Raw genomic sequence first — 27,432 nt, 5'->3', positions numbered from 1 at the left:
GCTCTTTACTTACTGTGCAGTATGTTTAAATGCACTGTTGCATTTAATCTACTCTCTAATATAGGTGCCATTATCCCCATACCACAGATAGGAAAACTGAGATGGAGCAAGGCTACAAGATGATCCATAGCTACACAGCCCATACACAAGAGAGCCAGAAATCAGTCTTGTCTTTGTTTGATTCCAAATCTTATATTTGATTCCAAGCCTATATTCCAAATCCTTTCAGCCAATATAGGAATTAGGTTAATGTCTAACTATAGATAAGTCACACACCTGGCTGACTACAAGTCCTGCGAAGATGGAGCTGCACGTATTTTGTTTGTGATGGAGCATGGTCCTAGGCACACAGTGGCATTCCACCAACCCCCACCATATTGACTTAGAGTCCTACTGTGGTGATACTATATGCCACCAAGAATTCATGATGATTGGGAAGGAATGTCAAAAATATCTTTTTAAAAAATCAATGAAAAAGACCAGGACATAAAATTAAACAGATAGTATAATCTTGACTAGTTAGTATGCCTAACACAACCTATCTGATTAAAATGTTCATAGCACTTCCACAATATGGTCTGAACGTTGGTGTTTCTTGGAAATTGACCCGGCAGAACCCAGTTATCATCCTTCATAAGTTGCTTTTGTTGGTAATCATATCACAGCAACACAAAAAACTAATGCAGATGTCGTGGGGTGTGTTAAAAACCATCTCTTCCTTAACTTTCTAATACAGCTGTGAGTTTAAAGCAGCTTTCCACTATTTTCTCTGATCTCTCCCACCTTCCGCACGATTTAATCCACAACAGCATCCACTATGCATCAGGCTTAGCCACCATTCCCATCTCCTTCTCCAGCCCTCGGCCCTCAAGACAGTGTCGTCTCTATCTGCTATCACACCCTAAAAGTGCTAAAGAGAGACCGACACGTTAAAACACTCAGCCCGATCCATACATGAAAGTACCATGTATATACTTAAGAATTTTTCTTATATTTGAATTCAGGATACTTTCCTCTTAAATCTGATGTTTTCCTTATACTGGTTCCCTCTTATCAGTGGTTACATTTTCCATAGTTAAGTCACCTGCAGTCTACAAATATTAAGTAGAGTCACAAAAATCAACAATTCGTGTTTCAAGCTGTGGGCCATGCCGGCAGCACAGCACGGTGCAAGCTGTCTTTTCGTGGCTCTTGCTTCCAGCCCACGAGTCACCTGGATTCACGTTGGTGATGAGGTCAGCTTGCAGGGTCTCAGGTTCTGGTGACCCTTGTCTTAATTTTTGAGTTAATTTTGTATCCTGCCACATTACTGAAGGAGTTTATCAGCTGTAGGAGTTCCCTGGTAGAGTTTTTGGGGTCACTTATGTACACCATCATATCATCTGCAAGTAGCAAAACTTTGACTTCTTCCTTCCCAATTTGTATCCCCTTGATCTCCTTTTGTTGTCTTATTGCTCTAGCAGGAAATCCAGTACTATATTGATAGATATGGAGAGAGCCCTGTCTTACTTAATAAAGGCTCTCGAGTGCACACATTGCGATGCTGGCCAGTTTATCACAGTCTGGTGTCGTCACAGTTCTATTTCTTTCTTTTTTTTTTTTTTTTTTTTTTTTTTTTTTTTTTTTTTTGGTTTTTTCGAGACAGGGTTTCTCTGTGTAGCTTTGCGCCTTTCCTGGAGCTCACTTGGTAGCCCAGGCTGGCCTCGAACTCACAAAGATCCGCCTGCCTCTGCCTCCCGAGTGCTGGGATTAAAGGCGTGCGCCACCACGCCCGGCCACAGTTCTATTTCTTATTAGTTGCCGTTCATCTCTTACTGTGCCCAATCTGTAAGTTCAACTTTCTCATAACCGTGAATGTAGAGGAACATATAGGATATCTTGGGGTCTCCACTGTCCTTGAAATCAGCATCCACGAGGGGTCCGAAACACATATCTAGAGTAAAGGAGGGTCTACCTTATAATAAACAGAACTGAGTCTCTGAAATTAACATGACCCCATCCTCTTTGTGACCTCAGGTGAGAGGAGAGGAGCCCCACATCAGCACCCACCTTCACACTCACTGTGCTGCCCCCGAGCAGCAGGCTGCCATCGCTTCTGATTGTAGCCCGCACAGCAGCGATTACAAGTCTCCCCACAGGTGTGGTGCTGGCATTCACACCGGAACCTGAGCACAAAGGCAAAGCATATTTTGGTAAATGAAAAGAGTTGTTGTAGGTATAACACCAAACTCAGGGCAATACTCCTGCCTTGGCGTCCTGAGTTTGGAAAGTTGTTTGACCTGGATTGATTTGATGTTTTATTTTGTTGGCGATTGGTTCTCATTTATCCCAGACTGACCTTGAACTCACTATGTAGCTCAGGAAGACCTTGAGCTTCCACCCTGCTTCTGCCTCCTGAGTGTTGGGATTATAGGTGTATGCTACGTGCCCAGTTTATGGGTTTTGGCTTTATGTGGGGCTAGAGCTCAAAGCCAGCACTCCGTGCCTGCTAGAGAAGCACCCTACCAACTGAGCTGCACCCCCCAGCACCAGATCAGTTGTTCCTGCTAGTCAAACATGCCAGGCCGTGAGTTCAATGCCCAGCACCAAAACTAAACAAAAACCTCTGTTGTTGTATGCAAACATGATATATGACACACACACACCATTGTTGGGTCACCCACAGCGCATTCACTGCACCATTGCAGAGCAAAGCAGTTTGCATGCGTTATGTCAACCCCATCGTCTCCACAGCACATTCACTGCACCATTGCAGAGCAAAGCAATCGCATGCGTTATGTCAACCCCGTCGTCTCCACAGCACATTCACTGCACCATTGCAGAGCAAAGCAGTCTGTACACGTTATGTCAACCCCATCGTCTTAGTTTCACAGACGGTGAAACTAAGGCAGACAGGAAGATGTTTGCTGAGGGTCACGTGGTGATAACAGAGAACCAAAGTCTAGCCAAACTTTGACCCTGAAACGCCAGTTCTTTCTCCTCTACCACATTATGTTACAGTAACTGAACAATACGGCATGATGGCTCATACCTGTAATCACCCCTCCATGGAGGCTGAAGGATAGACAGTATCCAGGCTAGCCTGGGCTACAGAAAACAATAAATATAAATGAGTAAGAAGAAAGAATAAGTGAGCAGGCAGGTACTAAGTTTCCTGGGATGCATTTAGCATCGCATCTTCTCTGAAACCTGGAGTGGAGCTGGGAAAAAGACCTTCTAATGGAATGGAAGGCTGCATTGAGTTACCACTCATCTGGTTTGAAAGAAGACTCAAAACCATCGTGGAACAGCTTCCGGCTGGGCCTCCAGGCACCCCCACGGCCCTGATGTAAGAGGCAGTGGGGAGGATGGCCCAACTGAAGAGTCACACTCCAGAAAGAAGATTCCATCCTTCTCCCTGCTCTACTGTCTGCAATGGCACACTGATGTGGACTTAACTGGCACAGCACGGCAGCTGGAGACCACATGGGCTCTCATTAGAGGCAGTTTCAGCTCGGTACCAATGACATACTTGGCATATGTTGGCCTGAAATAATACTTAAGGGATACTGCTTGAAGAACATGGGCTCCAACTATATTCATAGGGAAGTTTTGAGCAGAGCACAGAAAAGAGCCTGGTGCCTGTCTGGGTGGTGCCTGTCTGGATGGTGCCTGTCTAGATGATGTCTGCCTGGATGGTGCCTACCTGGGCAGTACCTGCCTAGGTGGTGCCTGTCTGGATGGTGTGCCTGTCTAGATGGTGTGCCTGTCTGGATGGTGCCTGCCTAGGCGGTGCCTGTCTGGATGGTGCCTGCCTGGGCAGTGCCTGTCTGGATGGTGTGCCTGCCTGGGTGGTGCCCGTCTGGATGGTGCCTGTCTGGATGGTGTGCCTGTCTGATGGTGCCTGTCTGGATGGTGTGCCTGTCTGGATGGTGTGCCTGCCTGGGTGGTGCCTGTCTGGATGGTGTGCCTGCCTGGGTGGTGCCTGTCTGGATGGTGCCTGCCTGGGTGGTGCCTGTCTGGATGGTGCCTGTCTGGATGGTGCCTGTCTAGATGGTGTCTGCCTGGATGGTGCCTACCTGGGCAGTGCCTGCCTGGGTGGTGCCTGTCTGGATGGTGTGCCTGTCTGATGGTGTGCCTGTCTGGATGGTGCCTGCCTGGGCGGTGCCTGTCTGGATGGTGCCTGCCTGGGTGGTGCCTGTCTGGATGGTGTGCCTGTCTGGATGGTGTGCCTGTCTGGATGGTGTGCCTGTCTGGATGGTGTGCCTGCCTGGGTGGTGCCTGTCTGGATGGTGTGCCTGTCTGATGGTGCCTGTCTGGATGGTGTGCCTGCCTGGGTGGTGCCTGTCTGGATGGTGCCTGTCTGGATGGTTTGCCTGTCTGATGGTGCCTGCCTGGGCAGTGCCTGTCTGGATGGTGTGCCTGCCTGGATGGTGTCTGCCTGGGCGGTGCCTGTCTGGATGGTGTGCCTGTCTGGATGGTGCCTGCCTGGGCAGTGCCTGTCTGGATGGTGTGCCTGTCTGATGGTGCCTGTCTGGATGGTGTGCCTGCCTGGGCGGTGCCTGTCTGGATGGTGCCTGCCTAGGCGGTGCCTGTCTGGATGGTGTGCCTGTCTGGATGGTGTGCCTGTCTGATGATGCCTGTCTGGATGGTGTGCCTGCCTGGGCGGTGCCTGTCTGGATGGTGCCTGCCTGGGCGGCGCTGACATCCCCAAGCCACTGCTGTACTGATTCTCAGTCTAGGCTGAAGGTGAGGTAGCACTTGACTTTGCATCTACTGCAAAAATGCTTCAGACCCAGCCGATTAGAGTGTCCTTTCCATGATGGCCTCTCCATCTTACTTAGCCTAGTATCTACCATCATTTTTCTCCTGACATTTTAGGTTGTGACACAGCAAAAGATGAACCTGAGCTGACTCCTCATGTTTAGTAGGCTGTTTGAAAGCCCAGAATCAAAAGTGCGATCCTGCTACTATCCATGTAGCGAGGTCAGGATGGTAAGCCCTCTTGGTTAAAACTGTATTCTGCCTAGAACTAACTTCACTGATTGTACAAAATGGGCTTCCTCCATCAAGTTCCTGGGCCATCTCAAGCAGAGGCTTGTTCCTGTTCATACATGTAGATTTCATGAGTATGGACACCAGATTGCCATTGCTGAACTGTTCTGTATTGGCAGAGTTTAAATGAGACTGAGGCTATTTGACCACATGTCAATCATGAAAGATTTTCTATAACACAGGATGTTCATGATAAGCCAAACCCTAATGTGCATTCCCACCTTCGGTGCCAATTCCAACCTGAGGTAGGAACTGCCACACATGGTAGAAACCCCAAATTAAATAAAGTCAAAATCAGGGGCTGGAGAGATGGCTCAGCAGTTAAGAGTACTGGCCGCTCTTCTAGAGGACCTGGGTCCAATTCCCAACAGCCACATGGTGGATCAGAACTGTCTGTAACTTGAGTCTCAGGGGATCAGTGCCTTCTTCTGGACTCCTCAGGCACTGGGCATATATGCAAGCAAAACATTCAGACACACAAAATAAAATAAAAATAAAATTTTAATTTAAAAAAATGCAAAATCAAACTGTGGATAAAAATTATTAGTGAGTGTCCAGCATGGTCTTGGGTTTGGGGATTTGGTAGCAGCGTTCCATATTATCCATAGGGTGCTGTGATTGATTAGTCATGTCTGCCATGGACCCACAGTAGTCTGTGGAAGGAAAGTTCACACACACACACACACACACACACACACACACACACACACACACACACACCACCTTTCTGTGGACTCTGAAACACTCCTGTTGAGGTCTAGAACTTGAAACTCTTTACCAGGGTATACATATGCATTGTAACATTAGGCTCATCCAGAGCAAGGTGGGGGGAGGGGGGAGGGTTGTGGGGGAGGGGGACCTCCGTACTCACTGTTTCTCAGGGTTGTCAGCGGTACACTCATCCGCATGGCCGTTGCAAACACACCGCCCGCCGATGCTGATGTCCTTTATGCTGTAATAGTACTGCACGACAGAGAAGAGAATTAGCAGCTAGTGCCTTCACCTGCAGAAGGGGTGACTCGGCTTCTCCTTTATTCTACACTCTTGGGCTATTTCTCCTTGCTGATCTGAACACAAATGGGAGCCACGTTGCTTGTAACTTGTGTTACAAAATGAATGCATTCTTCAACTAAACTTAATTTTTTAAAAAGCCTTCACAATTTGTCCATTAAAATATCAAATGCTTTAAATGCAGGGAAGAAAATTACCTATGGGGGGGGGAATCATACGGACAGCCTACTGGAATGAGATGATGTGTTTTCAGTTTATTTATACATTGAGCATATGTATCTACCAAAATGAATTTTGTACCTACTATGTGCAAACTGCCCCTCCAGGGTGTGTGAAGAGGAAAAATATTTACAAAGACGGATCAGATCCACCTGTAGTTGTTGGCAGTTGTTGGAACCTTCCTAATTCATGTTCAAAAAGGCTAGAGCTAAGAGTCCAAACTCCCAAAGACCAGCCAGAGTCAGCAGCAGACCCAGGGGAGGCCACATGTACACATACACACACACACACCTTGCAACACTCACAAAGGTAATTGGAAGTGCAGGGAAGTGGTGAGCTGGGGCCTTGTAGCTTTTCAGAATGCCCAGCTCATCCTTATCACTGTCTCCATCTACCCACGGGTTCAGAAAGCGCTAAGAGCACTGGAAATGCAGGTGAGTCACCTACAGACAAAGTAGCTAACCTTTCTGGAAAATGCTCAAAACTGTAACAAATCTTTCCCAGGCTGTCCACCTCCGACCTCTCTGCTATTAACTACATAAAATTCCAAACTCTAGCAGTACAGTACATCTTCCAGTCAGCCTTCTAGGTGGATCTTGCCCCTGGTCCTTGGGCTGACCCCTGTATCATCAGCAGCCCCATATCTGGCTCCCTAGCTTCCTCTCTGGTTGTGCCATTAAGAGGCACTTGCAGGAGAAAAGCAAGCTCAGGTCACTTCTACTGGCCCCCTGTCCCTAGAAGCCAGGGTACCATCCTAACACCGGAGGTTGGGAGATGTTCCCATAGCTTTCCCTCAGACTGCAGAGTTTACTGAACCACCACATTCTCCTCCCCTAGGTCACGTTTCAGAGCTCTTTCCCTAGGAGGGTCTACATTAGGACCAGATCTTCTCAGTGGAAGCTTCAGTCTTGCTTCTTCCTCCAGATCATTGGTGCACTGGTCCATGAGGGAGGAGGGAGCGGAAGCAGGGAACAGAGTTCAGATGGCTGTGGGTGCGATGTCGACATCCTCTGGGGGATGACTGGTGAATCAGCTCGGCTTTATTCCAGAGTATAGGGAACATATAGGATTGGGAAGCCAGGGGACAAACCCTAATTTGCATTAAGTGGCACATCCTATGGTAAGGCTGGGTTAGTGGCAGCAGGGTCCTGTAGAAAAGCTCCTAGTGTATGTCTCCGTTTCCATATTGCAGCAGGGGAGGCTTCTAGCAGGAAACTGTGCCAAGAGTCAAGCTAAAGATGAATCAGGCATCCAGGCTTAGAGACAGCTTTCAGACAAGGTCAGTCCTCAGGGCCCAGGGACATTCTCCAGATAAGGGCAGGTAGAGAGCAGGAAGTTTCGCTGGGGAGGAAGTCCCCATGTCACCGAGCTTTGGAAAAGGCTGCCAGGCCATGATAGACTGCAACCTCTGACCAGCAAGGCCTTCCATCAGAAGTGACCTCTGTAGCTTGGGGTGTGTGAGTTTCCTCTTTGCTCCCTCTTTCCTCTGCTGAACTGAAGCAGAGAATCGGAAGGAAGACACTAAGACACCGCTAGAAACAAGGAGCCCGGTCCCCAGGGTGACCGCATGGAGCTGCGCTCACCAGCTGATACACACCCGACTGTGACATGAGCCAGGCCTTCTCAGGCCTCTGACACTAGGGCTTGCTGACGGTAAGAGCTACCCACCTGCACCCGTACCAGACCGACTACAGTCCGTTTGGGTATAACAATTTTTCTTGTCTTTGGGACTGAACCCGGTTTTCTACCACTGAGCTGGATTGACGGCTAAGTTGCCTAGGCTGTCCTGAGACTCATTCTGCAGTCCAACCAGGCCTTGCATTTGTAATCCTCCTGCATCAACCTCCCTGGCAGCTGGGATTACAGGCCTCCACCACCATGGCCTGGTTAATTTTTCTTCAAATAGCCATATCTATTTTAGACAGGCCCCACCCTCTACCTAAAGATCACTGGCTGGGAAAAGGACTCAGAAGAACTGAACTCATTTGACAAGCAAAACAAGCAACAAGACACAGCGCTCACAAAATGCCACTCACCCGCCGGGTAACAGTGGGGTCTCGCTCTGCTTTGGAGATAAGATGCCCAAGGAGGGTATTGGTTCGGAGAAATCGCAAGCGAATGTTTGTTGCTTTAGTAAACTCCCTCAGGGTGTCAGAGAAAGCGAAATTTTTTGCACCTGGACGACCATTTATCAAGGATACAACCACCTTAAAAAACAAAACAAAATACCAGACCAAAGTCCTTTTCTCAAAATGTAACCACAAGACATTAAAAATAGCATATGCCCCCAAAGCACCCGGTTCTCAAAGGAGCCCCTGGCCGGGCTGAGGTGGTTGAGCACCTAGTTTATAGGTCAGAACATTTGCTAGTTCTTGGATCTACATTTAAACCTGATCTCTGTGAAGATGTCCTCACTTCGTTCTTAAACCTCTGACCTGTCAGGTGGCTGTGGAAGGGAAGCACCATGAAATGTTGGAGAGAGAACTGTTACGTCTGTAAACACAGGGAAGTGATTCTGTCAAACTGTATCAAAAACAGAGCTGAAATGATCTACACCAGAGCTTCCCAACCGTCCTGACGCTGCGACCCTTTAATACGGCTCCTCATGCTGTGTTGACCCCAGCCACCACGTTATTTTCGCTGCTACTTCACAACTGTAATTTTGCTACTGTTGTGAATCATAATGTAAATGTCTGATATGCGGGAGTCATTTGAGCCCCAAAGGGGCTGCGACCCATAGGTTGAGAACCACTGATCTAAATGCTCTTAAAAATGTGAACCAGAACAATGGCTCAGGTTCTCATGCCTCAGCTGACAAAGTCTAAGCCTCAGTAGCTTGAACCATGAGCTGCTCCCCAGCTGAAGGTACTGGGTAGAGCTATTTAAGTAAGATCTCACACTCCTAACAAGAGTTGATTGGAAAGTCTGTTTATGTTCCGTGGAATTCTTCCCTGACTGTCCCCATCTTGGTTTGTCCCCTGCATAGCCACAGCCAGGCTGGTTTCACAGCAGGGCCAGAGGCAACTCCAAGGAGACAGCAGTTGTTTCCCCCCAGGAGCTGACATCCACATGTCACATGGGACTAACTGAAGGAACTCTAGCCAGCCCAAGCATGGCTGACATGGCTCTGGCAGGCCTTGCCCTTCTCCCAGTTCCCTCTGCCTTGCTAAAATCCGTTCCATTACACTCCTAAAGCCAGCCACCAAGGTCTAGGTCCTTATTTAGCCACTTCCTCCCCCTGAGGCTGACTACCAGGGCCCAGCTATCGAAGTATTGAAGTCCAGCGATCAGAAGCCCCCTTGGCTCACCTAATTAAAATACCCAATCAAAATGAAAAACCTCATCCTAACATGGGGCTTCCCTTTGTACCTTTATAAACTGCCATTTTTCTATGGGCCACGTTTGTCTCCTCCCTATCCAGAGGCCATCCTTTGTCCTATGGAAAATACCCCTTCTCTCTCTCCCTTGTCCCCTTCCCCTTCTTCCTCATCCTCTATCTCCTGTCTCTGTGTCTCATTCCCTGCCCTTTGTCCCTCTGGGGCAAATAAATCTCCTTTGTGCTGAGGCCTCGGTCTTGGGGGTCCTCTGCCGACAGCAGTCTCTTCACCAGGGCTTAGCGCTGCCGCCTGCCCCACCTCCTCAGTCTTATTGGAAACAGTGTGTGAGATGTGGGAGGGAGGTCACCAGTTACCAGGGACCCACTGCCTCTGGCACCAGGAGAATTCTGAGACCCGTGGGCCTTGGATCCCAAACCCTAACTTCCTGGGGAGAACTCGGCCCCACACGGAACTTCCAACCCAACTCATTCTCAGCCTTTGGAGTGATTCCTTTTCTATTTTCTCCAAAGCACTGCTTCCCACCCTGGTCTGTACTGTCTCCCGGGAGTACAATGTCATAGCCTCCTGTCCCTTCCGGATCTTACCCGACTGCCTCCCAAACCATTTACCTCGCCATTTTCCAGAGGCACAATGCGGGAATACTCCGTGACACAGAGCACCTGGTCATCCCGGGTGACGGCCACGCTTGCTTCTTGCCCAAACTGTTCTAAACAATCTCTTCTAGAGTCTAGAAAGGAAACAGTGGAACGTTGTCAAATAATGCATCTTTTCTTCTAGAATGCTTCCAACACCTTGTGTTTCCTTAAGAGGAAGAACCAAGGAGTCTTTTGGACTCCTAGATGGAAGCTTAGGATGAAGATTTTAACTCATGAAAAGAAATATCTGGCGTTTCAGTTCAAGTGCCCTTCAGCAACCTCCTTTGGAGATACGCTATCAATTCCTCATACCTCGAGTAGGCAACTTTACCCTCTAAGCAAATTTGCTGCCACCTTGATTCATCATGTGGTCCAGGGACATTTACACACCTCATTAGCAAAGACAACAGGTTCTAAATGAGAAACATGGAGCCCAGGATCTATAGAGAGCCGACTGTTCCTGACTCCTCATGAAGGGGCAAGAACATGAGTGACAGCTCACTTACAGGTAGCTCCCACCAAGAGGAGCAAAACTGTTACAAAGGGGGTGCAACCTCCATTCTGCATGTGGGACCCTTAGGATCAGTGCATACAAGACTGAGAAACGGGGATGTTTTGAGGACAACTTGGGAGGTCCAGTCCCTGCGTAGTCACACCGAGACACTCTTTATTAACTAAATCCATAGTCTTAAACTGTTTCAGAAAGTCAAAGCCCCTCATAGCACAGAAGACAAGATTACTTACGAGCAAAATACTGCCATGGTGAGTAGGTGCTTCCAAAGTCTACAGATCTTTCCAAGACCCAAAGATCAGGGCGCGGAGAGTTTGCAAATTTGATTAAAACATAGGCCACTTGGAAAAGCTGAAAAAGCAAGAGAGGTGCAATTTGTGTAGACTGGGAGTATAGCTCAGTGGTAGAGCACTTGCCTCAAATGCAAAAGGCCCTGGGTTCAATCCCCAACATCACCAAAAAGAAAAGATTAAAGTCACGTTGTCCGTAGCTCTGACTATTTCTACAGGACGGTGATTCCCAAGGCTACAAGATGCAGATCCCATTTCTATCTGCCTGGTGAGCATCTCTGCTCAGCTTCAGCCTCTTCAAGCTTATTATTCTCAAAACCATATAGTCTTCCTTCCCCTCTCAGTACACATGGTCGCCATCATTGTCACATCTTAACCAAATGTCTTGAGTTCAGCCAGCCTGCACAGCCTCGTGGTCTATGTCAGAAACCCGGTGGCAAGTACAAAGAACAGTGTGCCAAGTCCTTGGAGGAGCAGGAACCAACAGTAAAGCTCGAGGTTCTCGAGGAGTCCTGTGGGTCCGGGTACTGGAGAGGTCCCAGTCACAGACTGAGACCACACAGCCATTGGGTGGGGCCGCACCCTCTTTCCCCATGACGGCTGCACTGGCCTCCTCTTTTCCTGTTTCCCTCTTACCAAGTTTCCTGTTGACTCTCATCCTTCTTTTGCCTGTGACCAGAGTGAAACAAACACAGGAAGAAAGGAAGGTGGGCTCTGGGCCTGCTCTCTTCACCTCCAACTCTTTTTTTTTTTTTTTTTTTTTTTTGGTTTTTCGAGACAAGGTTTCTCTGTGTAGCTTTTGCGCCTTTCCTGGAACTCACTTGGTAGCCCAGGCTGGCCTCGAACTCACAGAGATCCGCCTGGCTCTGCCTCCCGAGTGCTGGGATTAAAGGCGTGCGCCACCACCGCCCGGCTCACCTCCAACTCTTAAATGCCCACATAGAGCCCAAGAACGCCCAGCATCTCTGCAGTTTATTCCACACTCCCCTTCCTCAAAAAGCATTCAAGCTCTGTAATTATACAGTCAGGCCTCCACATTGGTGCTACAATATCCAAAATGTGAATCAACCAAGCACCAAAAATGTTGGGGTGGAGGATATCACGTTGGTAGTGTGTACGTTATTCTTGACTGTAGTCTTTGGCAATGCAGTGTGTAACAAGTACTTATATCATATTAGTCACCTGTAGATTATATAAGAGGATGTGCATAGGCTACACTTAAGTGCACCATTCTACACAGGGACTTAGGCGTCTGCTGGGGATGTTTTTCTGTATGCTGTGAATTGAATGTGTTGCTCTGATTGATTGATAAATAAAACATTGATTGGCCAGTAGCCAGGCAGGAAGTATAGTATAGACAGGACAAGCAGAGAGGAGAATTCTGGGAAGATGAAGGCTGAGTCAGAAGTCACCAGCCAGACATAGAAGAAGCAAGATGTAAAAGTACCCACAAGCCACAAGTCACATGGCAACTTATAAATCAATAGAAATGGGTTAATTTAAGATACAAGAACTAGATAGCAAGAAGCCTGCCATGGCCATACAGTTTGTAAGTCTCTGTGTGTTTACTTGGGTCTGAGTGGCTGAGGACCCAAGCGTCTGTGGACCCAAGTGGGACTGGAGAAAACTCCAGCTACAGGTATCCCTAAAGGATGCAAAGGACAGAGGGGGCCCCACCAAGGGATGACAGCAGAGCACGGGTCTAAACAAATCTGCATTATCATGTTAATGAACCTTCCCTGCTCCCCAAATCCTGGACCCAAGACACCACACATAACAGGATCGACAGTGGCTGTCTGAGCAGGCTGCCCACTGCACTAGCTAACCCACCAGAGCCAGGGCCTCATCCACTGGGAGAAAGGAAGGACAAGAGGGCTGTGGGGCTCTATTTCCCGGGGAAAATACTACAAGAGAACTCTTGGTGTGTAACTCAATAGGCAAGGTCTTGGCTCAATCCCTGGGAACAAAATAATAGTAACAACAACAACAGTAGTTTTTAACCTTTTTCCACATTCAATGGTTTAAGTTGTGTGGTAGATGTTTCTGTGTGTGTGTGTGTGTGTGTGTGTGTGTGTGTGTGTGTGTGTGTGTATTAAAGTCTGAGAACTATTATCTAATATTAATACTTCAAACTCTAAATTAGGAGCCCAAATCTATATTCTCATTCTCTCTCTCTCTCTCTCTCTCTCTCTCTCTCTCTCTCTCTCTCTCTCTCTCTCTCCTCCAAATTTCTTTACACTTTAAAAAATGATAGAAGAACGCAAAAATCTTTTCTGTTGATCCTTCTATTGAAGTATTAACAATCACAGTTGAGAAAATTTTGTTTTGTTTGTTTGTTCTGTTTTCAAGACAGAGTTTCCCTGTGTAGCCCTGACTGTCCTGTAATAAGTCTTTTTCTGCCCACCAGCCAGCTTCCGAATAATGACATACAGACTTCTTATTAATTATGAAAGCTCAGCCTATAGCTTAGGCTTGTTCCTAACTAGCTCTTATAACTTAAATTAACCCATCTATATTAATCTGTGTTCTATCACATGGCATTACTGCTCTTTCATCTTGTACTTCCTATTTCCTCTCCGTGTCTCCTGGCTTCTCCTGTGCACCTAGATTCCTCCTCTTCTTCCTTTCTCTCCCTGGAAATCCTGCCTATACCTCCTGCCTGGCTATTGGCCATTTAGCTTTTTATTACACCAATCACAGCAAATATAATCTTAATATAGTATACAAATATCCTACAACAGTCCTGGAACTTGCTTTGTAGACCAGGCTAGCCTCGAACTCACAGAGGTCTGCCTGCCTCTGCCTCTCAAGTGCTGGGATTAAAGATGTGCACCACTGCCACCTGGCTTATAGTTGAGAAATTTAAAGCATATATATTATTATTCATTTAAAGTAAGAACTCCATTATGTAGGAAGCCCTGAGTGAGTAAAGTCCTGAATGAACTGTGCTGTTGACATGAGCAAAGCCATGTCAAGGACCAAAGCCTCCCCCTAACACCTACCCCCACTCACATCCATCCTGGTGAGGCTCAGAGCAAAATGGCAAAGCCTTCATCTTCCATCCAAGTGTGAGTGTGGATAATGTGTGCGAAAAATGTCTACTATAGATTTCCTCACCGAGATGTTTAGGGCTTGAAGACTGCTCCCCTGCAGAGACTGCTCTTACTAGACTAGCTAAACCCGGCTCCTGGGTCCAGCTGTGTGCCACAAGCCAGCCTCCTGGTTTGTCTGTCTGTAACAGCCTACTTCCTTGTTGGGCTGGATGCAATAACCCCACCTCTCTATTCAACTCTACTTAATAAACACGCTGAGACTCCAGGCTGCTGAAGTTTCTTCATCTGAGACCTGGTCTGCTCAACCCCCAGCTTTTCTGTGTCTCTACACACAGACACACACACACACACACACACACACACACACACACACACACACACACCCATCAGGTCTGTCCTTAGAGCAGTGCTGAATGCAGCACCATTACATCCTAAGATAAATGCTATGATATGGTTATGAAAAGCTGTGTTTTCTCAAACAAGAATATTGGCAGAGCTCTGTTTTTGCGAATCCCTTTAACTGTCAGAGTGAATGGAAGATGAGTGGGTTTTCATATCTGCTTCTACTTCTCTCTGTAGTGACGTTTTGCTTGGGTGAAGTATTTGGAAAAGATCTCACCCCAGTCAGATCTTCAACGGTAAAAATGAGGTCCTCTGGCCTTGGGGACCCCACAGGCTCTCACCTGACTCTGAGAAGCACCACTCCCTTACAGAGTCTGCCTTCACGTAAGAAGCCTCTTTGCCTGGCTCTCTAGGGAAGGAAGACTGTCACAGCTGCAACAATACCCTAAGTCCCAGCCAGTTCTGTGCCCTTCAGGCTGTGCTTTTCAGTTTTGGAAATAATACCTACCTGGGCTGTGAGTCATACTGTTAGGTCTCAACCTGGGGCAAATGGCTAAGTGAGGTGTCTATTTAACATCGTAAAGCAGGCCTGGCCACCAGGTTCTCCCAGCATCCCTCAGTCCCATCTGTTACAGGGGATGGCTGACATACCACACCCCCACCCTAAACCTCTCCAGTCCAGCTCTTCTTTCAGTTGCCCTTCCCTATACAATCCAGCAGTTCTGGCTCCCTAGCCCCTTTCCTCCCCTGGCTCTCCCCTCCCCATCTCCTCACATGGCTTGGGGTCATGTCCACGCTGGACTCTCCCAGATAGCTCTTCCTCTAGCTAGGTTCTCCCTTTTACCTACAATAGACCTTCTCCTTCACCATACCTCGGAGTAGTCATGTCTCTCTGTTTGTTGGTTGGTTTATCTAATTCAATACACCCTACTCTCCACCAATGTGTGGAAAAACTTCCTCCTTGATACAGAAGCACAAGGAATTACAAGGGTGGTCTGAACACCATAAAGCAATACCTAAAGGTAGAAAGAGAGGTTTCCAAAAGACACAGGCCATAGTTGCACATGAAGGGATTTATGGGAAATTCGAGAACTCCTGCTTGGAAAAACTATAACAAATGTAGAGCCCTTCCAACTGCTTATACACCTGTGTCGGTCCTGTCAAAGTAAAGCCACATTTAGGTAAGAGACTAAGATGGACAATAAATGAGGTGTTTTGAATACAAGAATCTAACTAAGCATGCTTTATCTCCCACCAAACTCTCACAGTCCTGGCTCCTACAAAATATTCAATAGATTATCATTAGTGGCCACTGCCTCCTGAGCTTAGCTTAGCTTGTTTCAAGGTGTTACGCTATTCTTCTGTAACACTGCAGTTACTGAACATCCCACCAAGAGCCATAGGGGTTATAGGAGCCATCGGGTTACAGGAAGCCATGGGTTCGAGCTCCAGTACCACATAAACCAGGAGGCAGGAGATCCAGATGTTCAAGGTCATCCTCGGCTACATTCCAAGTTTGAAGCCAGCCTGGGCTACATGAGACACTGCAAAGGAAGGGGGGAAGGGAGAAAGATGGAGATAGGAGTGGGAGGAGAGACTTCAGTGAGCAGATGGGGCCTCGGCTTGTGTGGAACCTACTACCAGGGCTAATTCAGTGAACATGCTGCGTCTATCCACCGTCGTTTAGCACCACGCAGACGGGACAATCCACTTTATGTGCCCCTCCCGGGTTTTGTCTTGGGACCTGTCTCCGAGGTTCCTTGACACACAAGTGCTCTGGCGATGGGCGGGCTGCATTCACTTTTCATTCCGCTGGCACAGTTCGATGGATCCACCACCACTGTGGAAACCTGCTGTCCATGCTCACACAGGGCTCCAGCTCAGAACCAAATCCCCTCTGACATCCGTACTTTCAAAGGCCGTTGAACAGTAGTGAGTGGTCTCTGGGTGCTCACAACCTGCTCAGCATGGTAAGCCAGCAGGCAGGGTCTATGTCCTGCTGATTGGTCACTGAAAGGCATAACACAAGCTCCAACTGGCCGTTTCTGTTAAACGACTTCCTCTCTTCCTCCCACACTTGGACTCCCACCACTGAAAACACTTGGAAGCATGCGTGAGTGAACCTTGAGATTCACTCACATAAACGAGAGGGCCCCGAGAAACTAGAAAGCAGCAGGCCGAGGAGCAGGGGAGCCGAAAGCAAAGGGCATTTGCAAGGAAATATTTGGGGGGCAAAGGTAAGATAAGGGGTGGGGGGAAATAGCTGAACACTGTGGACTTGTAATCTCTCAAACACTGTGACAAGCTAGAGCTGGCTTGGCTCTGTCTACTTAGGAGACACACGGCAGTCTTTTAAAAAGTGTTCTGATGAAGCAGATAAGACACTTAAAAGGCCTTTTGACTTCAAAAGACTTCAAGGCGAGTAGGTGCGATAAGACAGAAGTCTCCCTGGCTCCCTCTGAAGTCCTTGAAATTACGGCTTGCTACAGCTGGCTGCTTATTAATTTCAGGGCTTTCCTGAACTGAATATTTGCTGTGAATAGAGTAATACATGGACATATGAATGAATGCATTAACCAATTTTTTTAAAAGCTGTGTAACTGGTCCTGGGTTCAGGAGGCAGATACTAGCAGGCAAACAGGTTGAGTGAACCTCAAGAGGGCCGTACTTGAGCATTCTAATTTAATGAGTGAATATACTAATCAATAAAGAAGCACTTTAATAATGACTTTTCCTAATGCTTTACTTTGAATAGTCTGCAAACCTACAGAAAATCTCAAAAAAAAAGTTTAATGGCTGTCCATCTGCTGTTCACATTTGCTACACACACACACACACACACACACACACACACACACACACACACACACACACTCATCAGTCACCATGGTTTTGTCTTTCTCAACAATGACATTTCAGATGTTTGGGATGTTCCATAGTCTACCCTACAGGCTGGCTATCCTATCAGAATATTCCAGTCTTAATTTGCTCATCATCTGGCCCAGGTGAAGCATCTCACGCCGATCACTACACAGGTGATCCGCACATGGGTGTGACGTCCCTTGTCCTCCATCCAGTCATTTAAACAGCTTGAGGGTTTTTATTTTTCATTGAGAAGGGAAGATGCAGGAGAAATGAGATGCTTCACTGTGGTGACCTGGTTTGAAAGACTTTTTATAAAGAATCCAGTCCTCAAAACATGTCAGAGCCAGTGATGAAAATATAACTCAGCCACCGGCCCTTTTAATCCTGGTCCAGAGTGCGCCTGTCAGCTCTGCAGGATGCCACCATCTCTGCCACTGCCGTCATTCTGTGCTGGAAAGCCCAGTCCCTTGCCTCTCATCAGAAAGTTGTATTTGGCCAAGTTCTAAAGAAGCACTCCTGACTTCTTACTGGGTCCCAGAAGAAACTGCTCACTTGGAAAGGGTAAGGTAGATCATTCCAGAAACTATTAAGACAGGATTCAAAAAGTGCTATGTGACCTCTGACCCTAGCATCTCTTTCTGAGAGGACCCATTGCACTGTTGATGAGGACAGGCCACCAGAGGCTTTCTGGGTGCTTTCCTAACACCTCTCCCGAGTCCTCCTCTTCCTCTGAGGGCAAGTCTATCCTTCATCCCACATGCCAACCTGCCCAGAGTAGAAAAACCCACACCAAGGGGCCCTGAACTCAAAGCAATGAATCAACAGGAGGACAAGGTTAGGGTAGAAACTAGAAGAGAAAAGTTAGAATTCTGTAAAATCTTGGTTGGAAAATGATTCAAAGGAACCAACTTTTAGTTATAAATAAGTCTAGTGGACTATTCCACATTAGGGTGACCACAGATAAGGAGAACAGAGTTTGGATGTTTTCCATAAAGAAATAATGTTTGAGGAAATAGGTATGCGTATACCAAATTGAACATAACATAGTGTGTGTTCATATATATGTATTAATATATACATATATATATATAAATGTGTGTGTTATTATGTGTCGGTTTGAATTTTTGAAAAAAAATTACAAAAGCCTAAGAAATAAAGTCCTAAGCCAAAACTTAGTCTAAACATCGGGGCTTGGTACCATGTGCACACAGTGTCCACTCCAGAGGAGAGACTAGTGTCCTTCGGTTATTCTGATTAAAGAAAAATCCTGTTCCAGTAAAAAAGAAAAATGCGGGGCTTAGACTGGGGATGCAGCTCTGTGGTGGAGTGCTTGCCATGCATGGACAGCATGCTTGAGTTCACTCCCCACCACCACACTCAAACAAGAAAGCTAAAGATGTGGGTCACTGGGCACAGGGCACATGCCTGCAAATCCATTGCTCTGCAGGCAAAGGCAGAGGGCAATGAAGGATTGAGACCAGCCTAGTCTGTGGTGAGTCCAAACCAGCCGTGGAGACAGACCCCATCTCAGTGAAACAACCAGAAAGACCTGGGTCACTGACAACTTAGAAGAAAACAATAAACAAGAAGAAGATGGAAGCCCTGCATCTCAATCTTACACTGGGGAGCTGAGGAGACAGCCCAGACAGAAAAATGCCTGCTGCACAAGTCTGAGGACCTCCATTCAGATCCCAGCACCCTCGTGGGAGCCCTGCCTGTTTGTGCCCATCAAAGACCTAGAGCTGGGTATGGGCAGGAGGGCAAAGTCAGAAGGATCCCAGCGCTCTCTGCTCAGTCAGTCAGCTCAGGGTTCAGTGAGAGCTAATTTCATATCTTCAGTAACCATGTAAGAGCCAGGCATGGCCATTGAACATCATTAACCACAGAACTGAAGGCAGGGAAGGAAAGGGAGGATCCTCAGAGCTCTCTGGCTGGCCAGACTAGCCCATCAGTGAGCTCAGGGTTCATGGAGAGACCCTGCCTCAAAAGACGAATTAGAGAACAAACAATAAGGAAAGACAGCCAACACTGCCCTCTCAACTCCATGAGTACATGCACTAACACACACACACACACACACACACACACACACACACACACACACGAGCATACGCACATACATACAAAACTATTTATATACTAATAAAATTTTTGGCAGCTTAGAACACGATTTCCAGTCCTTATGAATTTAGTTATCATTCCCTAGTGGGCTTAACGTGTAGAACTTGAGCCCAAATTGCTACTGAAGAACGTTTTCACCCCACTCAGCATCTGTAAATAGAACTGGCAGTGATTATGAACTGGTTGATGACAGGCACCATGGTGGACTTCTCCTGCCTCCGCTAGGCAGGAGTTTCAGTTTCTGATAAGGCAGAGGAGAGAGATATTGCAGATCAGGAATGATTCAGCACTTACAGTCCCAGCCAATAAGAAACATAGTAATGTGGCTGCTACTCGCTTGGCCAATCATGTTTAGGATTACCTAATATCCTCCTGGTTGTCTATAAAAGGAGCCTGTGAGCTCCTCTGGGAGTTATCACCATGTTGTTGAGTGGCCGACCCATGCATGCAGGAACTCTCCTCTTGACAGATAAATGCTCTTGTTTTTGCATACATGAGTGGTGGTCCTTTGTGGGGTGATCTGTGAACCCTAATAGTTGAAACCCCATAAATTCCAGTTTAGTGGTTTGAAGAGAAATGTCCCCCATAGGCTCAGGTAGTTAAACACTTGGTTTCCTGTTGGTGGTGCTGTTTGGGAGGACTGTAGACCCTTTATCAGACGGAGCCTTACTGAAGAAAGCACATCACTGGAGGTGGGCTTTGAGAGTTTATAGTCTCGCTACACTTCCAGTGTGCTCTTGGCTTTCTGTGTGTAATTAGAGATGTGATCTCTCAGCTTCTTCCTTGACCTCCTGCATTGGACTCTCCCTCTGGAACCCTAACCCCAAATAGACTCTTCCTTAAGTTGCTTTTGGTCATGGTATTTTATCACAGCAAACGAATGAAACACCCAAGATCTCTGAGCCCCATCCTATACCAAGTCTTGTGTTTTATCCTATCCTCTAGCTACTCTCAACTCTCAGGGAGTGTTTGTGTCTGGAGCCTGGTGGCCCGTAGAAAACCCCATTTCTTCATGCATGCCTTCTGTTTTGCCAATTTACAAGCAAATTGCTACAACATTTGACTCACTGAACTGAGCAGCCAGAGAATGTACCTGACAAACCATGACAAAGGGAAATTGCATAGTCATGTTTACCCAAGGCAAAGAGAACTGGACTTTAATTACTGCCAGTAAATTCTCCAAATCCTCCTCTAATTGGTTGGCTAATTTTATTCTTTATTGGATAGTGACACATTTAATTAGTAATGGAGTACAAAATGATGCCATAATAAGTGTATGCACTGTGAAACCAGTAGGACTTGGCACAGTAGTAACAACAGTACTGAGGAAGTGTTTGTGTGGTACTGGGGTTAAAGACATGACCTCACACTAGTACTCTGCCATGGAGCCACCCCCTCCCCCACCCCACCTACAGTGTGAGACTACTGAGTTAAGCTTGTTCACATCACCCAAAATACCAACCACTTATTCTTCCTGTCCAGCTGAGACAATATATTCCTTGATGGACATCTCCCTGCTCCCCATTCTCCAGCTCTGGCTGCTGCCTTTCTGGTCTTATAAGGATTAAGGAGTCAATTACTCAAGTGATGTCACAGTAAATAGGTGTGCTACATCAGAGCACCTCAACACAGGAAGGAGACGAAGGTCTGGAGACAGCTGTGTATTTTTGACATCTGTGTATTTCTAGAAGCCATAATGATGGCCAAAGGTACTGGCTCAGCATTTTCAGTTTTACCAGCGTGTTTATTTTGAGAATCGGCTGTCACATGAAGTATGACTTCAAACCAGCCCAGCCTCAGATCAAAGATTCTTAGAACATCCTCTGACCTTTACTATCTTTACTTCCTGAATACTAAAGCCTCTAGAGTGTGGATACTCATTCAGTTGATTTATTTGGGGGGTCAGGTTTTCGTGCAGTCCAGGCTGGCCTTGAATTCCTAATCCTCTTGCCTCTATCTCCCAAGTGCTAGGACTACAGATGTATGCCGCAAGATGTCCTATTGCTTGTCACAATGACAAGCCCATACAACAGCATCCACCTGATCTCTGAGAAAGATTGCACCTAAGTTCTGGGGTTTGGAGTCTGTCCTCTGGGTATTGTGGGTGCCACACAGGGGTCCTTCAGCACCTGCCCAGAGTCTGGCTAGAGACAGGCTATCTGTCCTTCCTCTGTTTGACTTCTGGGAACCTGAATGTCCTTCCTGTCACCTGAACGTTTCTGTGAACGGAATGCGACTCCTACTTGAAATGCTTCAGGTGCCAATTTTCCCAGCTCCCTACAGGGAAGGCAGATGGGCCCATGCCTTGGGCTCAGTGCACTGATGTCTCCTTCCAAGACTTTGCATCTAGAGCAAGAAACACAAAAAGGCAGACACTAAAAGGTTCTTTCCAGAAGCAGGGCAGATAGCACTGTCTGGCTTCTGGGGACAATGGCTGATCCCAGCAGGGGCCTACTGAGCCCAGGATCTAGACCCAGGGCTAACCAAGGGATCAGGACAAGTGGCAGCAAGCAGCATCTAGCCTCAGCAGTGACCTTGAAGATGGACTCCAGGCTTTCCGCTGCCTTTCTGGTTCTGACTGTGCAGCTTCCTGGGTCCTGACCCTGATTGTCTTTGTTTCCCAACCCCCACTGCTGTGGAAGAAGCACTCTTGAAGGCTGCTTTTTCTCTGTTGCCAGTAATATCATCACTATGCACATGCAAACATATACATGCATACACACACACACACACACCTCCTATCCCATGTAGCTCCAAATGGCCATGAATTAGCTCATCCCCTTCTCTCCTCCAACTGCCCAAGATCCTTTCCCCATCTACACCCACTTCCATCGTATGCCACTGAAAACCACGTCTCCCTCCAGCCAACTTCAGAGCCATACACTCAGGTGTCGACTAGATATCCCACTTAGGGGAGCCTCGCTTCCCCTCAACTCCAAGTGACCCCCACTGAAGCCACACTCCTGCTCAACCTTCAGGTCCCGGCTCTGCCATTGCTCTCTGATTAGATGTCTGCATCTGCTTCAAAAGTGTTGTGCAAAAATAACTTCACAAAAGCAATTAAGGAAGTGTCTGCCCTGAGAACGCAGGGTGTAGTCTGGGTTATCCCGGGCAGGAACATTCGGCACCCGGAGCCTTCAGTCAGGACACAGCCTGCGTTTTACTTGGACGAAGGCATTGCTGGTAGGCGGCCAGAACTTAGGTAAGGAGTGTGCTTATTTGGCATAAAACAAGTCCCTGCAACTGTGAGAAGGGCATCCCAGGGGACTATTGAACAGTGAACTTGCCTGTGTCCCAGATGTTCCCACCTGGCTGTCCTGGATTTTGTGAAGACCCCCAGCAGGCATTCTTCACAGCAGGACAATGTGTGGGAAGGCTGCAGGAAAGCTTAGGGGTAGCAAAACGGGGGGAGGGGGAGCAGGTAGATGGCTGGCCATGAGCCCCACACCCTCCATACCTGATGGATATCAGAAGTGAGTCTGTGCCCAGGTGAGCCTTGGTCAGAAGTTGAGGTCAGTTGCCGGGAACCCATCTGGGAGATGTTATATTTAGACATGAGGATGTACCAGAGAGGGGACATAAAGTAGAAAGGAGCCAAGGAGGTGGGCAGGGCGGCCAGACAGACCCACCACATAGGATGTGGGATAAATGGGGAACTAGAACCAGTAGCCCGAGGAGAATTGGCTCCAGGCATCCTGGTAGGTGTGCGAGCAGTTTTAATCTCCCCCACACTGGCTGAGAAGGGGACTCAGTGGGGAGAATCATCATCTGTGCCAGCAAAGAGCATAGAGAAAACGCAATCCAGCCTCACCACCCACGGGATGAGGTCTGCATCTGAGGAAGGCTAAGCATTAGTAAGCAGCTAAGGATTCTACAAGAGAGAGACAGGCTATTGTGGGTTGAACCCCAAATTCCGTCACTCCAGCCTCCACACCAGGGCTGGCTCTGCTCACTCTCCGAGAGCTGAACCTAGAGCCTTCCAATCCTCTCAATTATCTCTCTCTGTCCCCAAAGCAGCTGTGTTCACTACACCCCAAATACTACACAGGTAAGAAGGGATTTTCTCCTAAAGCTCACGGTTGGTTCATCTGGCAACCACGTATAAAAGCTTCCATAGCTGCAGCAGAAGATCCTGTGCTTTTGAAGCTGAGGGGATAATTCTTAGTAGACATTTTCTTAGAAAAATACAATACTAATTCTAAATATTTTGTATGGCTTTCAGCATAAAACATTTACACCTGAATGTTTTACACCATGGTAATATTATATCCACTAGTAGAACAGGGAAATTCAATCTCACTAATGACCATACAAACGCCACCCCTGGAACCATCAGAACAATAAAGTAGAGTCATGGATGAACATGGATGGGGTTTCAGCAATGTGAGGCGTTTGCTCACACAACATCAAACTAGACGCAGTGGCCCATTTACATACATGAAAAGCAATATGTTAGACAACATTCCATGTTCTATGGTCAGTGTGTCGTGTCATAAGAGCTGAGACTGTTGGATCTGGAACCAGACCCTGTGACCTCTGAAGAGGTCAAGTTGTGGGGCCACTTTATCCCTCTGCGCTTCAGTGCTCGTCTGTAAGGGAACAGTCCTTACTGTTGGCGCTTTCAAAAGGGTCTGCTGAGAATGCATCCCTCGTCCCTATCCAGTATGAATCGAAACCCCGGAGCTGGGCAGATGGGGAGCGTTCCTTTTGTTTCTGATGAGGCTGATGCTAGAGTGTGGGAGTTGTGGCTGCTGTTGGTAGTGTCATCGGATAGTGTATGTAGTGGGTAGCCATTCTAGGACAGCCTGTGGCCGGGCCCAGCGTGGCTGTGACCAGCTGTGCTCACTACACACAGGTGTGGATGCTAAGGGTAAATCCTCATCTGTTTAGACCCAAACCTTCTCCTGGCTACCAGCACACACAGGTATCTTGCTGCTATTGGAATAATTTTAGAGCAAAAGAAAATTCCTTAAAAACAGTACAAAAGCTAACAAGGTCTCAGCATCAAAAGATATTTTTGATCTAAGGGGAAAAAATGAAATCAACTTAGAAAAAGAGAGCTGGGCTGGTGGGGTTGCCCAGTGGGTAAGGGCGCCAGCCACCAAGCCTGACAGCCTTAGTTTGATCCCTGGAACCTATGTAGTACAGAAAGAGAGTTGACTCACACGCGGTCTCCTCTGACCTCCACACATGCTCTGTGGCACATGTATACCACACGGACACACACATACACACACACACACACACACACACACACACACATATAAACGCACACTAACCAGTGGTTCTAGCCTTCCTAACACAGCGACCCTTTAACACAGCTCCTCACGTTGTGGTGACCCCCACCATAAGATTATTTTCCTACAGCTACTTCCTAACTGTAATTTTGCTGCTGTTTTGAGCCGGAATGTAAACATCAGACACAGCTAGGGGGTTGAGACCCACGGGTTGAGGTCCCCCGCTAAACAAACAAGAAAACTACATTTTACAGAAGGAAAAGAGAAAGCTAAATAACACCGCCTCTTGATCCCGGCAGGCTGTGGAGGAAACCTATAACCTGGCAATTCCTCAAGCAGACTTTGATGTTCGTCATTCCACTCAACGCTGGCTTCTCTGCGACAATCCACTCGAACAGAAGCCGAAAACCAGCTCCAGCCGGCCCGCAGAGCTCAAGTGTTTGCCACGGAACTGCACCGTGCTTCTTGAGGTGACTCATAAATGCTTCATGCTGCACAAGAAGTGTTTGTATACGAAGATATGACTGCGTGGAAACAGTAAATATGCTCTACAGTTTCATCAATACGGCCATTCTGTTAAAAGGCACAGTGGAGAGGGAGGGTTTAAGGCGTATGTAAGGGTGGGAAGAAAACAGTGTGAGATGTCAAAGTCAAGGAGGAGGAGGAGGAAGGCAAGGGAAAATGGTGGGTGGGGATGGAACACATACATACACACACACACACACACACACACACACACACACACACACACACACCTGAGTGAATTCTTCACCCCTGCCATGCCACCTCGATAATTTCCTTTCATTCTTCCAGAGATGCGCCCTGGGGATCTGGGGACCTTCCATCTGCAGACAAGCGTCCTCTGCAAGTTAGGGACTGACTGTCACACCGTGTCCCACCAGTGCTGACTGCCACACAGTGTCACAACAGGAGACAGGGAACCTTCTAGAAACAAGTAACTGAAGCATGCTTGATAAAAACAACTTTTTAGAAGGCAGTAGGCGGGGAGAAAGGAGGCCTTTCCATGATGGAAAAGAATCTGGGGCCTCAGAAGACCTAAGGACTGACCCTACCCTGGGTCGGAAGGTACTGATGTTGTTACTAGGGCAAAGCTGGGGTCAGGGAGACACCCACAAGCAGCAGAGGGAGCGAGTTTCCCAGATGGCCCAATATGCCTTGTCCTCATTACCTTGTGTGGACCCACGAGGGGCCAGATTCCCAGAGGCTCATGTGGAGGAGCCTGTTGTCACTGTATGGAAGGAAGCTGTGTCCAGAACTGAGTGACTTGCTAACTTAGAGAGTAATGAGTTTAAACCTGGTCTTATACTGTTGCCATAGTGACCGACTAATAGGAGTAAGCTGGGCAGCCCAGGCAAGATGCCAGGCCAACCTATTCCAAATGTGCTTGGCTCTCTGTGTCCATGGTTCCACTTCTGCAGATTGAATCAGCCGTTATTAAATCTATCAGATCTGGGGGTAATACTGCCTCTTCACTGAGCATGTGCAGATAATGCAACGTTAACACTGTACTGGGTATCACAGAGATGGTTCCAGGAAGACCATGCACAGGTTATATGCAAACATCTCTCCATTTTCGGAAGGGACTTGAGCATCCATAGATTTAGGTATCGGGGATGCTGAACCACTAGACACCTTTAAGCCCAGTTCTGCCCAGGCCCTGAGCTGAGAGACAGTCAGGCCTGGCAATGTGGGCTCGTGTCTTCCTCTATGACACAGGAGTTCACAAAACAGCTGCCTTCCTTACATCCCTGGCCATGGCTCCCTCTAGAGCAATGAGGCTGGGCTCTGTCCTAGGTGTCCCTTACTTCACCTCAGCCGGGCAGTGAGCTCAGCTTCTCTGCACCTCAGCTCACTGTCCCAGCTTCTCTCTCTCTCTCTCTCTCTCTCTCTCTCTCTCTCTCTCTCTCTCTCTCTCTCTCTCTCTCTCTCTCTCCTCTCCTACTTCACAGCCTTTGCTAAAGCCGCAGTCTAGATTTCAACCGCCCAGGGCCCCCTGGGTCTGGCCATTTAGATGGACCCCGAAAGGGAGTCTCCCAGCTCTGGCTCCCCTTGCCTTCTCCATCCACTTCTCTAGGAGCTCCTGAGAAAAGCGTGGTAGCAGCAGGTGATGAGTGGTGAGAACCTGCTCAGCAAGGAGGATTGTGGGAGGCCAGGGAGAGAAGTGACCGCTCCAGCTGGCTGCTTTGTGACGCTGCAGGTCGGTGAGGAAGCTGTACCATCTCACTCGGGGTGTGTGTCACACGGGACGCTCCATCTGGAATTCCTAAAGTCTGGAACATTTGGACTAGGGGTAGCTTGGGGGCTCACTCCTCAGAAAGAGAGAAGTGGAACAGAAAACATCCTGGTGGTAAGGACTATGGCTGCTCATACTAAGGAAGAAGCAGGGGGTTTGGTTTGTTTTCCCTGGAAGAGGAAAGTGTAAAAGTGAGTGGGAAGTGAGAACTCAAAGAGAAGGGGATGACAGCTGTGGACACAGGGAGAGAGGACAGTCTGCTGGCAGAGGGGCCCCAGGGTGCCCGGGGGTCAGGAACAAAGGCTGTGTGCATGAGAGCAGGACCACGGAACACAGCTGGTAGAGGAGATGCCAGAGCCTAGCTACTCCCCGACACATCAGACTTGACCCAGGCTTTCGCTAGAACCATCACAAAGAGCTCCTGAACTTCGCCCTTTTCTTATATACGCTTGTTGTGAATAATAATAAGAAAACAGCCATGATTTAAAGCTAAAATGTATTTGGAATCTTGAAAGTTCTACA

The 27,432-nt window shown here is 47.7% G+C and overlaps 1 protein-coding gene and 1 non-coding gene across 2 annotated transcripts in view; one reads left to right on the top strand and one right to left on the bottom strand.

Moving 5' to 3' along the window:
- The window catches only part of Lama3 (laminin subunit alpha 3), a 234,597-nt gene that overhangs the window by 168,684 nt on the left and 38,481 nt on the right, over window positions 1–27,432 (bottom strand). The window contains exons 3-7 of the mRNA XM_076554744.1: window positions 10,982–11,099; window positions 10,211–10,329; window positions 8,301–8,471; window positions 5,906–5,997; window positions 2,050–2,165 (exon numbers count right to left, since the gene is read on the bottom strand). Of these exons, the coding sequence (XP_076410859.1) occupies window positions 2,050–2,165; window positions 5,906–5,997; window positions 8,301–8,471; window positions 10,211–10,329; window positions 10,982–11,099 (616 nt within the window). The remainder of the gene's footprint in view (window positions 1–2,049; window positions 2,166–5,905; window positions 5,998–8,300; window positions 8,472–10,210; window positions 10,330–10,981; window positions 11,100–27,432) is intronic.
- Trnal-caa (transfer RNA leucine (anticodon CAA)) lies at window positions 11,135–11,206 on the top strand. The gene has a single exon. It is a non-coding gene; the product is annotated as a tRNA-Leu (tRNA).

This window comes from Peromyscus maniculatus, chromosome 19, assembly GCF_049852395.1.
Source record: "Peromyscus maniculatus bairdii isolate BWxNUB_F1_BW_parent chromosome 19, HU_Pman_BW_mat_3.1, whole genome shotgun sequence".
In the NCBI taxonomy this organism is placed as follows: domain Eukaryota; kingdom Metazoa; phylum Chordata; class Mammalia; order Rodentia; family Cricetidae; genus Peromyscus; species Peromyscus maniculatus.
Note: the sequence above shows the minus strand (reverse complement) of the source record. Positions and strands in the feature narration are given on the sequence as shown.